Raw genomic sequence first — 13,650 nt, 5'->3', positions numbered from 1 at the left:
AATACCATGTGCTCATGCATGGGGATAAACAAATGATAGAGAATATTCATGTAATAGTTTACTAGAAAGGACGTGCATACTGCATTTATCAGTGCAGTATAAGAACCTGTGTGGTAAGGTACTCATAGCCATACAGGATGATGATTTTATGGAATCTATGGTGAGCTATAGCTGTGTTGTAGTAGAAAAACTTCGTGTACCATAGCAGGGTGCTTATCTGTTCCTGTTTAGATGAGAATGAAGTCTGTTGCTGAGGTTGGTTCTTCTAAGTAATGGTAATGCCTAGTGTTAAAATTGACCACTGTTCATAGTGATTGTGATTACAGTATGTTCTGGATTGGAAGGGACCTCAAAAGATCATCTAGTCCAATCCCCCTGCTGGAGCAGGAACACCTAAGTGAGGTTGCACAGGAACATGTCCAGGTGGGTCTTGAATGTCTCCAGAGAAGGAGACTCCACAACCCCCCTGGGCAGCCTGTTCCAGTGCTCTGTCACCCTTACTGAGAAGAAGTTTTTTCTCAAATTTAAGTGGAACCTCTTGTGTTCCAGCTTGATCCCATTGCCCCTTGTCCTATCATTGTTTGCCAATGAGAAGAGCCTGGCTCCATCCTCATGGCACTCACCTTTTATATATTTATAAACATTAATAAGGTCACCATCAGATAATAAGGTCACCATCAGATTCCTGATGACCGGTATTTGCTGCTTCTCTGAAAAGTTCTCCAAAAATATATCTTCCCCACCTTCTCTGAAAACTTCTACATGCCGTTGCACATCAGCTTGTCATCTCTAACAATTTTTGGCCTAAAGTTTGCATGAGCCTGTTGAAACAAATGAAACCAACAGGCAACAACAACAAAAAAAACCCACCATACACACAAAAAAACCCTCAAACATTTTAGGGTACCATGATTCTGGGAAACACTCTATAAAGAATTACTGCTCATAACTCATTTGTGAACACAGCAGGAAATTTAGACACAGAAGTTAATGCTAAGCTGAAGATGAGTTAAGTATGTGGGAGGTGGAGTAACTGCTCTATTTGTGCAGTTTTAAGAGATTTTCTCAAAAGATTTTGTTATGTGCATCCTTTGTAGTGTTCCATCAGAATTCCCTACACCTTTTGCCATCTTTGTTACTTCTGTATTCAGAGCTTTTAATTCATCAATTCAGTTAATCCACTGGGTTTGTTTTACTGGCTAATTCTAGTGCCTATAGGTTTGGCAATTCTTTATTTGGACTTAAAATCTAATGGTTGATACCAATTTTGTAGTTCCACAAAAGCCTTCACTCGTATTCATTTTCTGAAAATTATTTTATTGAACAGCTCACTGGTGGCAAGATCTACTTTCTGAATGGGGCTGATTACAGCAGACTAGTTTTCAGTCTTCTGTTCTTGCAGTCTGTTGGGCATGTTTCATTTTTATTCTCGGGAATATCCATAAAATCTCTGCTATAAGAAATTTAACAATGTCTCTCCTTTGTGATCATCTCATCAATTCATTCAAAAGTCTTGTGTATAAATAATAGTTGAATTCTTTTTATCATGTGCATCAGGAATAAAAACTTATAAAAATCTGACTGAAGACAAATTGCCAAAGGTATGATTTGGCATGTAGGGTGTTTACTCAGTCACAATATGCTAACTTGTACAAACCCATTGTCAGTCTCAAGATTTAGGTTATTATCAGGTCTGCTAAAGCAAAAACGTAAATGAGAGCATGTTTAAAATTCGCCATGTACTACTTTATTAATGATGCCTTACCTTCCAGCAAGGTTTGAACATATGTAAGGTAGAGTATTTTGAGAATCTACTTTTGAGATAACAGGGCAGGGAGAATTTAATTTACTAATCTGATGGTTCACAACCAACTGTTCTCCCTCTGTTTTTTTGTAGTCAGAATGCTATGTTGTCCAAAACAAAAATGGAACACCAGTCCCTTTCTATCATCCCAGTTGATGTTTAACCTGAGATCCAGGTCAACTTGTTCCAGTTTAACAATGTCTGACAGATAGGAAGAATGACCTAGGTCTTTCTAATTGTTTCCTGGAAATCATAGTAACTAGAAAGTTATCTGTGAGGTTGGTTTTGTTTGGTTTTGTTTGTTTGTTTGTTTGTTTTTCTGAGTTTTGATTTGTTGTTGTATATCTTGAAAGGGACAAAAGGTCAGACATACTTGGAGACTGAAGTAGCTAAAGAGAGGAAAACTGTTCTCCAAAATGATCTTGAAGAACTTAAAAGCATTGTAGTGTGAAACGTTATAACTAAATATTTTATGTAGGTTTTTTCCTGAAATATTTTTGTATGTGGATTGGACCTGTGGGAGTGTGAATTTGGGGCAATTACTGTAGTTTTACTAACCTCGGAGTGTGTGCACGAATTATTCAAGCAGAAATCAGATATTAGTCATGTGCAAGACATGTTTGTCAGAACTTAATGCAGCAGAAACATTCAAAGGATTGCAGATGAGCTGTTGAAAAGGCAAACCTGCAGACTGTGCCAACTGCTAAAAATTACTGTTAGACTCTAAGAAATTAATGGAAGTTCATTTGATTTCAGTGATACCAATAGCCTTCTCAGACTAAGAAAAACCACAACAGCGAAACCAGCAGTTTTCAACTTCTGAAAGTACAGCGAAAATGTGAATTCCTCTTACCGTGAAATCTGGCTTCTAAACGGACTGAAAAGAAACTGACAAAAAGTAGTAAATCATGCAATTATAGAAAAATGCATTTTCACAGTCGAAATTTTGTAAATGGACATTGAAATTATCATCTCATGTCATCCCTTTTGATTTCATTTTTTCAAGTGAAGTAATTAGACTTCTTTTGTTTGAGTTCTTAACTGAACATTAGGTGAAATAATGTAGGGATATGTTAGTCTAAAAGCTAAATTAAGTAATTTAGGGTTGAAAGACTTGTTGGGTTTTTGGGTTGTTTTTTTTTTGTGTGTGTGTGGGGTTTTTTGTTTTTTTGGGTTTTTTTTTTAAATTTTTTTGATATAAAAGTGAAATTGAGCAGCAGTCCTCACCTAAGACAGAGGACTTTGTGATAAACCCATGTTTTCTCTAGTAGAAAAAGTCGCTGTGGAATAGTTACTAATAGTAATCCAAGAAGCATTTCAAAAGGAGATTTGTATGTGTGGAGAGAAATTTAAGTTGACAGTAAAAATATTGACAGTTAACCCGCTTCTATTCAGCCATAGCCTAATACAAAAAAAACCAGATTGAAATGTCTTGCATGAGTTGCAGTTCATTAAACAAATGTGACACTTTATTTTCTAGCTATTTCAATACTGAAAGAGGTGAAGTGGTGAAATAGCAATATAAATGAACACCCTTCTCAGTGTGCTGATAACTCAAGTCGAAGTAAAAAAAAAAAAAAAGAAAAAAAGAAAATATTAAAAAGATGTTTCAAGACTTGGTTGCTCTGTCCTTCCCTTGCCCCCCAAACAGAAAGCAGAATCCTCTTGCTGAGTCTGAGTTTTGAGTTTATAACTGGATAAAATACATTGTCTCTGAAAATTAATTCTAAAAAGAAATGCCACTACTGCATTTAAAACTAATTATGAGCTGGATCATAATGCTACTTTGTTTATTATTTTAATTGAAAAATTAATCTGTAGCTTTGTTAACATTTGCTGATAGTCAACATATTCTTTTAGCTGATATTTTTAATTATCATTTTATATACTTGATTTCAATTTATGGTTTGAGACTACAAAGCTGATTTGTTTGAGGTTTTTTGGAGGAATTTTTTTCTCAACTGTAATTTCTATTTGCAAAATAAATATAATAAATATAAGAACCAATCATTTTTTTTTCTGGCAAGATATTCTATGGAGGTCTCTGGTCTTACTGAATGAGACAGTATATCATGTAGCTTTTAGTTCAAGTCGTTACTTTGCATAACACTGCTGTTTTAAAAGACAATCAAAGTAAAAGACCGCTAAAATGAATATTCAGTCATCACTCAGGAACAGAAGAATTATTGATACCATTTTAAGTATATATCCTGATAACATGACTGACATGAGGGGAAAAAAAAAAGCAAACTTGCGATCTGAACGTTGCCAATTTAGTTAGCAAATTAGCTAAGTAGCTTGCATTTGTAGTATTTCACATCTTAAGGTCTTAATATGCATTGCTAAATATATTTCTTCACTGCTTGCTAATTAGTGTTCTGTGGAAGTACAGCTGCTAATTTTTTGTGGTTGACATGGCTTATTTTAAAGTGATAACAGTTGCATCTGTAGTAGTGTTACAATTCAGCTGATAAATTATGGACATAAATTTTTATACCTACTATTTTGTAGGAGTACAAGCATTTGAAAAACCTCTGTTTGCTAACAAAATACACCCAGTTATATTTTAACAAAACATTGAAACACCCCACACAAAGCACCACTCTCTCAGTGATTTTAGTGAATCAGTGAGTCGTGTTAAATTTTTATTATTATAGGACAGGAACATCTTTGTAATATCAGAAAGTCTCTTCAAGAGTACTTCTTTTTAATTAGTAAACACTGATATATTCTGATGGTAAAACAGTTGGACTGGAGCAATATTGTAAGGCAGTACCAGGAAAAATATTTCTCTGAGGAAAATAATTAAACATTTTCAGGATATATGTCGTAGACATAAAGTGAAGAAAGAAGTATTCATAAATGCATGTGTTTTCTGTTATAATATTTTGAAAGAAACACAGCCAGCAGGATGTAAGCAATCCAAGAGGTTCCCGGGGTGCATTGATGAGAACTTTCTCCTCCAGGTGATAGAGGAGCCAAGGAGGAGATGTGCTCTGCTGTACCTCATACTCATCAACAAGGAGGGTCTTGTTGGGGATGTGAAGATCAAAGGCAGACTTGACTGCAGTGACCATGACGTGGTGGAGTTCAGGGTCCTGAGCAGAAGGAACATGGCAAAAACCAAGCTCACAACCTTAGGCTTCAGGAGAGCTGGGCAAGATGATGTCCAGAGGTCCATTCCAACCTCAACCATTCCTTGATTCTGTCTGTCTGTACAGCTGGGTTCCAAAAATGTTGAGGCAGCAAATCAATTACTTTCCAGAAGCTGTTAATACTATACTGATGGTAGTTGAGGTAATTGAATGTTCTGATGGGAAGAAATGCTCCTGCTGAAATTCAGACTAGCAATTTTTAGAAAGGTATTATAAATCTGTGCTAGCACTCTGCATATGTTTTTCTTAGCCAGGCTTCTGAAGCATTATTCATAATTACTCAGTGTTTTTACCCCTTCCATTTTATAATTTCTGTGATAAGAAACTGGTTTTGGTACTAACATTAATGTGTACCATTTGTATACCTCACAGCACCACATTTGCAGTCCCCCTAAACTGTCTTGATGTTTTCTTTTTCTGTCAGTCTGAGATCTAGTGGAGCAATCTTCATTTTTCTTATTTGTACATTGTGGTCTCACAGATAATAAGATTTTGTTTAAGAAAATGTCATGAATCATATTCTGTTGGGTTTATGTTATCTGGTCAAATTTGAAATCAGATACTGATGGTATTTGGTCAGCTCTTTTAATTTGTGGGGTTCTGTAGCTTTCTACCGTGACTGCTTACAATGCAGCAACTGCTGATTAGACAAAACACAACACAAAAGTGTTGTGTGCCTAAGCTTTTGTAGGGACTTAGCAGTATTATATTTACTATAGAAACCTTAGCATCTACGAGTGTGTAGTCTTACTGTTTTATTTCTGAACATCTAAATTTAAGAGAAAGCCCAATCATAAAACGTGGTTATGATGAAAGAACTGACAGGGATCAGATGTATGTTTTCCTGGCTGTAGACTCAGTCCTTATTTGTGATGTGAAGCATGGGTTCATCAAATAGTAAATGTTAAAATTTATTTATAATTGTTCTTTTTCCTTTAAGTAGAATTACAGAAAAATATTTATTGAGAGGAAAAATATGGATGTAATATTGCTCTAAGAGTCAAAGGTCTTGATGCTAAAATTTGTATTAAAATAATCTTGAGATCGAAATCTGTCAGAATAAACTAATCCACGTGCTTGGGGGGGAGGACATTGGCAGTTTAGTTAGAGATACTTTGTCAAATAAACTTATACTGATAGAAGTAGGAAGTTCTTGCAATTTAGAATTCCTTTTTACAAAAACTCTATCAAAGCCCTAGTTTTCTAATCATGATATACATTTGTCATGTATATCCTCTTATAGGATAAGGTAATCTGAGATTATTGACTGGAATTTGGTGAGTGTCAGTAGAATTTTTTTTTAAAGTGTCCTGTTCTCTAGATCCTGTCTCAAGTTGATAAGCTTATTTATACTCATGAGCCACTTTCAGGTTCATAATTACTGGACTGTGTTTTCTTTTAGTATAATGCCTATTTATCAGAGCTGTTAGAAGTCTCCTAATTTTGCTATTTCTTAATATCTTTCAATAATTGATAGTTTATTTTTTTTAAAGTTTCATTTTAATCAAGATAAACAATCCTTGTCGTCTTTTACTCATTAGAGCACTCATTTTGCTCTAGATATCACCTGAATAAGATTTGTCCAATATCTCAGCTTTTATTTTGGGACAACAGAATCTGAATTTTTCCTTTTATTTTCTGCAAAGTTACAGAGTAACCTTTATTTTAATAGTTCTAAGTTCTTTTTTGTTAAATAAGTGAGACTGTAAGTTAAGTTTTGTGCCTGTCCCAGAAACCTCAAGCTTTGCTATATAGCGATTAATTAGACTTGTTATGAAGTAGCGAAAGATAATTGCCCTTAAATCAGAGTCACAACTTGCAGGCAAGTTACTACTGAATTTCAGTGGATGAGATTCACTTCTATGGCAGTTTTATACATAGCAGTTGACACTTAAATAAGAAATAATTTTTGTTGAATGGTGTATGAGAAATTTGTGTTTCTACTTGGTTTTGAACCAGCTGCTGAGAATTTTCTGGGGGAGGAGTGAGATGCTTTCTTTTAGAGTGACGACTTTGTCTGATTTTAAATTCAAAAATGCTACTTTCTTTAATCCTTTTCTTAAGGTCACATGAGATGACTGCTGAGTAGGTTGTCATTGTGGAGAATGAAGGGTACTACAATTGTTTGGCAACTGGAGATTGAACGTACCTCAGTTTTATCTGTTTAATGGTCTGTTACATAGGGATTTATGCAAAAAGAGAAACCATTGCAAGAGCATACAAGAAATGGCACCATTATTTAGACTTATCACTGACATACCTACATGAAACAGTAAAGCTTAGAAATTTCCTTTTCTAGGACTGGTGGAAGTTATTTAATCTGTGTTGCTAGTGCAAGGATCAAGATATCTAAATGTACAACTTGAGACTAAGTCTGAGGGAGAAAGCACAAGCTTAGATATAAGGGGTGGGCTTAGGTGTTTACTGTGCTATGGTGAACGACAGAAATACTTTATCACAGATAATTTTTAGTGGGACACATATGTTAAATGACTCACAAGATTATATAAGGAGCTGATTCTGGATAGCTGCTTAATTATCGTAATATGGAAAATGTATACATATGATGCACAGTAGTTTGAAGATATTAGCTGATATTTCCACATGGTTTTCCATACTGAATCCTACTAATGACCATCCAGCACATGTAGATGCAGCAAACTGCTCATATATAAAGTAGGTAAAACACAAGATAGCTTTGTTAAGTTCTACATTGCATTTGTTCTGCTGTATATTAAAATACTTTTTTTTTTATAAATTTGAATCTGGATTTTAATTTTTATATGCTTAATATTTGGGTTTTTTCTGCTCTACTAGATGCTTGTGACCACTCCAGAGAAATGGGATGTAGTGACAAGAAAAAGTGTTGGTGATGTCGCCCTCTCTCAGCTGGTAAAACTCTTGATTCTCGATGAAGTTCATCTGTTGCATGAAGACAGAGGACCAGTGCTTGAAAGTATAGTAGCACGTACTTTACGGCAGGTAAGAGCAAAATAATCTGCAAAATAATTTTATTTTGATCCAGAATAGATAGATTTCAGTGTAAAAGGAGAAATGCTTAGAAAATGAAATCAAAATGTTTAGGCAGATTATAATTTATTTTGTAGTTACTCTGTACTAAGAATGAAGAAAAATGTTTGTCTTCTACCTTCTCTTCAGTATTGTATCAACTATCAGATTCCTAGGCTGCTTAGTTTATTACAGGGCTCTCTTTATTTATGATTTACTAATATTAATTTATTTACTGTACAAGTAAAAGCAAAATTGAACATTTTTAAACAAATTATAAGTATGTTAATGTTTTAACATAATCAAAATTGAAAGTATTTTCTTATGAAGAATGTTGATTTTTAATTAGCAATTTTCCTTGAAGAATTTTTTTTTATTAATAGTAGCATCTTAAACCTAGGCAAAACTTTCAGCATGGCTAGAATAATACTCTGTCATTTTAGTGTAATTGGTCCTTTTTTTTTCCTTCTGTGCTTTAGTGGTACTTTCTGAATATCAAGATTTGAAATGGGAAAAGGAGAAAAGGATGAATGTGCGGGTTCTTTTACAAAAGAGTGATTCAAAGTTAGGCAATAAATAAGATTGGTCTCAATAGTGAGATGTTCATTTACAAGAAAAATAAAATGTTGAATTTAGGCATGAATAAAAATGGTGGAATTAGGATAAATAGATAATAGTTAGGACAGGATAGAATGCCATTCTTTTTTTCAGGCAAAGCAAAAGTACGTCAATACAAATAATCTGTAACAAATGAAACACAATTGTTATTGTTATGGCTCTGTTTGTAGCTTGTTAAATGTTTAAAGCCTTTTAGCTTTTTTCTTAGTAAGGCTACACTGACCTTGTTAAGACTCTGAATCATCTGATTCTAGCTCCTTTAAGAACCGAATAAAATGAATGTCTGGTCTAATCCAGTACAGAAAGTGTAACGTTTCTGTATAAAGAACAATATAAGTAATAATTCCTTAGAAGAAGCTGAACGTGGAAAAACATTTTCTTTATGGAGAGTAGGACTTTCTGAAGTTTAGACCACCTCAAGGGCACTAAAGCTTAACCTGTTTGATATTCTGTTTTCTTTCTTATATCGATTACCTTGTTTTCCTTAGGTGTCTTTACTCTAAAGAATCTCAGCTTTTAGCAGTGACCATGACAGTTGTTGTCTTCATATCAGATTGCAAGACTCATTCATTTTTTAATGTGATGTTTTGTGAGACTTGTGTCACAGAAAGTGATACACTTAGCTCACAAGAGAGAAGCAACAATATATTTTATTGATCTATGACACTGAGTTAACAGCAATCAATGGTAAATGTGACGGTGGATTCGCAAGATTCCATGTCAAGGTACACCTGGTTATTTACTACACAGGGGCAGGGTCAGACAAAACTGTTAGGGACACCCTCCTGTTGAATCATGAGATTCAGAGAGGGACCCCCTTGGCGTTCTAAACTCTTTCTCAGAGAGGAGTCTTGGTGCAGATGGATCCACACAGTCTCAGATTTGGTCAGTGGTTTATGTCTAAAGGATTATATATGTCCAATCAATCCTTTATATCACTTAGCTAGGATTCCAGAGTTTCAGTGTGTGTATTCCCGATTCACTTATGGACTATCTCACGCGATCAGGATTCTCTCAACCTCAAGGCGTAACCTCGAGAGGCATCCCTGCTCCAGGGGAGATTCTGGTGTGCAACCTGCTGCTGTTCAGGAGAGCTCAAAGGGCTCTGGCCTGTCCAGTATTCATGGAATAAGATGATTGACTCAGCCATATTTGCATACTATCTGCAGTGTTAGTTTCTTCCAAATTTGGCTTGAGTCGGACATTGGCCAGCACTGTGGCCAGGTGGGCGCATTGCCATAAATTAGCCCTTATCTGTCTCCCTCAAATCTGCTTTGAGATGGATGCAGCCGTCACAACCAGACACATCCATCACAACCACCACTGGTGGTTCTCGCTTGAGCAGAGTTATGGGAAAAGGTCAGGTTGGGGAAGCATGGAAAGCACACCATGACAACTTGTAAGGTAGGCTTCAGCTGTCTGAAATAGATGTCTAGAGCTGTTTTATCTGCCCGACATTATTCAGCTTGACATCCTACTTCTGCTTCATTTGGATACAAATCTCCCATAGATACTTTTGTTTCTGTCAAGTCTGTGCAGGTAGCTTCAGGAATGTAAAATCTGAGGCAATTATGTCTTGGGGACTGAATCCTACCCTTAGTGCATTTATTGTAATATAGCAGTAGCTTGCTTCAGCACTCATTTAAAAAATAGCTCTCTAGGGTACTTTAATCTTCTAGGATTTCAAGGTTTGTTTTACCTACCACGTTGGAGTTTAATTTATCTGGAATTGAAGCTACTCATTTGTAACCCTTCCTTAAGTGAAACAGTTGGGAAGAAAACCAAAAAACAAATCTTCAAATTAACTATCTCACTACCTTTCTGAAGACCTCACTTATTTTACATTGATAAGGAAGGTGGTATTTTGAGACCACTGAGTCTTTACAAGAATGTAGTTGAACAGAGGGAACATTTACAGTATAAAAGTACACTAAAAATCCCCCCACAGTTAAACAGAAAACAAAACTGCTTCAAGAAATATTTAGAATTATGCAGTAGAAAACAATTCCAGACAAAAGTATTTTGAATTGCAAGCCTCCCAGAGAGCTCGGGGTCAAAGAAACGGGAGACGTTCTGTACAAGTGTTTTACTTTCTTAATATGGAAACTAATAATAAGAAGGTTAGTTTTAGAAATTACACTGAAATGTTACACTACAGCACGTGAGACTGCAAGAATAGATGTATGAAGTTTGCAGTGTACATCTGTAGCTAATTATGAATTTACTGGATCTTTTATTTGGTGACTAAAAAGGATTACATGCAAAAAAAAATCATATCTAATATTATTTTAATTATATTTTACAAAGTAAAAATATTTAGTTACATTTCTTTTGTTCTCTTCTCACCTCATAGTTCAGTTTTATATATTTTGAGACAAATCCATAAATGTCCCTGGAGCGGGAACTTGACCCAGGATATTCAGCCCATTCCTGGAGAATGTACTCCTGACTTTGGTGATTCTGTATGAAGCATCTGAAAGTAGTTCTAGAACATATTTTTCATTGATATCTGTAGAAACATCATACTTGTTCAGTATTTGTGCACACGGGAGGTAAGAATAATTGTACAGTTCTTAAAAAAAAAAAAAATATATATATATATAGACACCATTAGTGTAAATATCCTTATGTCAATTATATTACTGCAGTAATTCCTGAAATCAGTTACCTGATTTGTATACTGGTTTAAGACATCAGAAATATTGACTATTAATAGTTTCTCCTAATTTGTAGTGGAGAGATTCAGAAAGTGATTAGACAAGTAAATCAAAGAAAAATCCAATGCAGACTAATAGTCACTAGATCAGTCTGGGAGCTGTAGTAACCAGGGGCTATGCTGGCAAATATCTTTGACATTTTCCCAGTTTCTGTACTGTCGCTTTTGTCCACTTTGGGAGACTGTATTGAAGCAGAGGGATTTTTGGTCTGACCTGGAACAGTCATTCCCTGTGTCACTTCTAGGACAGAACTGTGATAAATTCCTTTGAATACTACTTCAACCTTTTCAATAAATTATTAATAGCTACTATAATAATGACATGTACCTATAGTTTCATCTGGATCATACCTCGCTAGCTTGTATATGAGATCATGTCACTATTCCTGTACAGGTCAGGATGTATAATGTAGTGCCTCTTACATTTTGCAGGGCTTGTTATCCTGTCTTGCAGAAAAACTGCCTCTCAGGTCAGAGCGTGTGAGGCCTGTTTTGCTTACATGGTGGAAAACAGAAAACCAGACAATGTTTTTGTTTTTGTTTTTGTTTTTGCGGGAGGGGAGCATTAAGAACTAGTTTTCAGCTATCTACGTGGGCCTACAAGTGTGCCAGAAAAGAACGCTTTGACATCTGTATCCATCTACTGTACAAATTCAACTACACAAATATTTTCTCAAAACAGGAATATTCTGATACATTAGTAGGCCTGTCCTGATTTATACCTCAAAATACTTGAATTATGGTTATACTTCCCCCAGATGAACAGTGAGTCACACCACTTACTTAAGACTTTAACATGTTCATTTTAACTTATGGCATTTTTTAGAACCAGTCTTTTTAAAACCTGGAAGGGGCATATATATTGGAATTGCTGATAATTTTACTCATAGCAGAATGAACAGCATATTTGTGCGTGTTTGCACTTTTCGAATTTTAGAGAATGTTTTTGCAAGTTATTTAAATTGACTTTGCTAAACATTTTGGTGGGAAAATTGCTTTGAGCTCTGTTATATACTGTAGGTATAACATCAAACACCTTCTTTGAATCCAATTTGTAGCTTTGATGTTCAAAGTTTTAGTCTAAAGCATAATGCAAATGTAAAACTGAAATGCTTAAACTTTTTAATCAAACTTTCCGCACTTCTGTAATATCTACCAAGCGTATTAGCTTGAAAGAAAAAAAACTGACTGCTTTTAAAGGACACCGATTATTTTGTCGTAATTATTGTGAGATTTTGATGACTTCTTTGCTGCTTATAGATATTTTTTCAAGAAAAAGCATACTGAATATTGTACTTGAACGATATGTGAGTTTTGATACATTCTGTCAACTATGTGAATGATTAATTAAAGAAAAAAACATAGTAAAGAACTGAAGCTTCCATCTTAGACCCTGAAATATTGTTCTCATCATAGTCACATTCTTCAAATTGAAATTTCAATTGCTTTATGTTTTTCGTATTAGATCAACAAAGTTGCTACCTAAATAATAGGTGGGACAACACAGCAGGGCAAACAGTCCAGGAGGTTCCTACAGAGCACTGATGAGAACTTTCTCCTCCAGGCGATGGAGGAGCCAAGGAGAAGAGGTGCTCTGATGTACCTCACTCTCACCAACAAGGAGGGGCTTATTGTGGATGTGAATATCAAAGGCAGACTTGACTGCAGAGACCATGAGATGGTGGAGGAGTTCTCCTTCCCCTAGTTCTCATGTTTCCTTTCCGAGCTTTCTTTCCTCATTACACCTTGTTAAAGTTTCCCTCTCAGCCGTCATGTATTTTTCTTTGCTCTAAATGCATTAGCAATATCTCTAGTTCTTCATTGTCTCCTCTACCTCATTTTTTTGTCCCTTTGTTTCCCTCTTTTACCTCTTTACTAGAAGTCAGAAGTAAACAAGTTCAGAGGTTTCTTACCCAAATCCAAGTGCCTAACTGTGATCAAATTAGGAATTCTTATGTACTTGGAATGGCATTCCTGGTTAAGAAAATCTGAGGAATTTGAAGAAGAACAAAAAAAAAAAAAAAAATGCAAGGCTGATAGCTAATGACCTAAAAAACTGATTAGATCTATATATCTGGTGTCTAATGGTAGCCCACTGCAGTTCCTATATGTGTCTTTTGAGAGTAGAATGGCATTGGCATTTCATTCGGTTATTTCTCATCTTGAGTGATTGCTGTTAGTCTTGCTTCTCTTCAGTGTTCCTTCCTTAGGCTAATCACATTTCTAAGCATCTTCTATTACAAGACAAACCAAACAACCTTACTGAAACCTTCTACAATAATTTTTTTGTTTCCAACTATTGTGTTGTGGGACTCTTCGATTAACTTTCTTATATTCATGACTGTATT

General features: G+C 35.2%; 1 protein-coding gene across 8 annotated transcripts in view; it reads left to right on the top strand.

Moving 5' to 3' along the window:
• Nucleotides 1–13,650, top strand: part of ASCC3 (activating signal cointegrator 1 complex subunit 3) — a 267,877-nt gene that overhangs the window by 94,960 nt on the left and 159,267 nt on the right. For all 8 annotated transcript variants that reach the window (XR_013921970.1, XM_080341877.1, XM_080341876.1 and 5 more), the window contains one exon: nucleotides 7,777–7,941. Coding sequence is in view for 7 of the 8 variants with exons in the window: in XM_080341877.1 (XP_080198003.1) it covers nucleotides 7,777–7,941 (165 nt within the window). In the remaining variant the exon portion in view is untranslated. The remainder of the gene's footprint in view (nucleotides 1–7,776; nucleotides 7,942–13,650) is intronic.

This window comes from Nesoenas mayeri (assembly GCF_963082525.1).
Source record: "Nesoenas mayeri genome assembly, chromosome: 3".
In the NCBI taxonomy this organism is placed as follows: domain Eukaryota; kingdom Metazoa; phylum Chordata; class Aves; order Columbiformes; family Columbidae; genus Nesoenas; species Nesoenas mayeri.
This window is presented reverse-complemented; position numbering and strand designations above follow the sequence as displayed.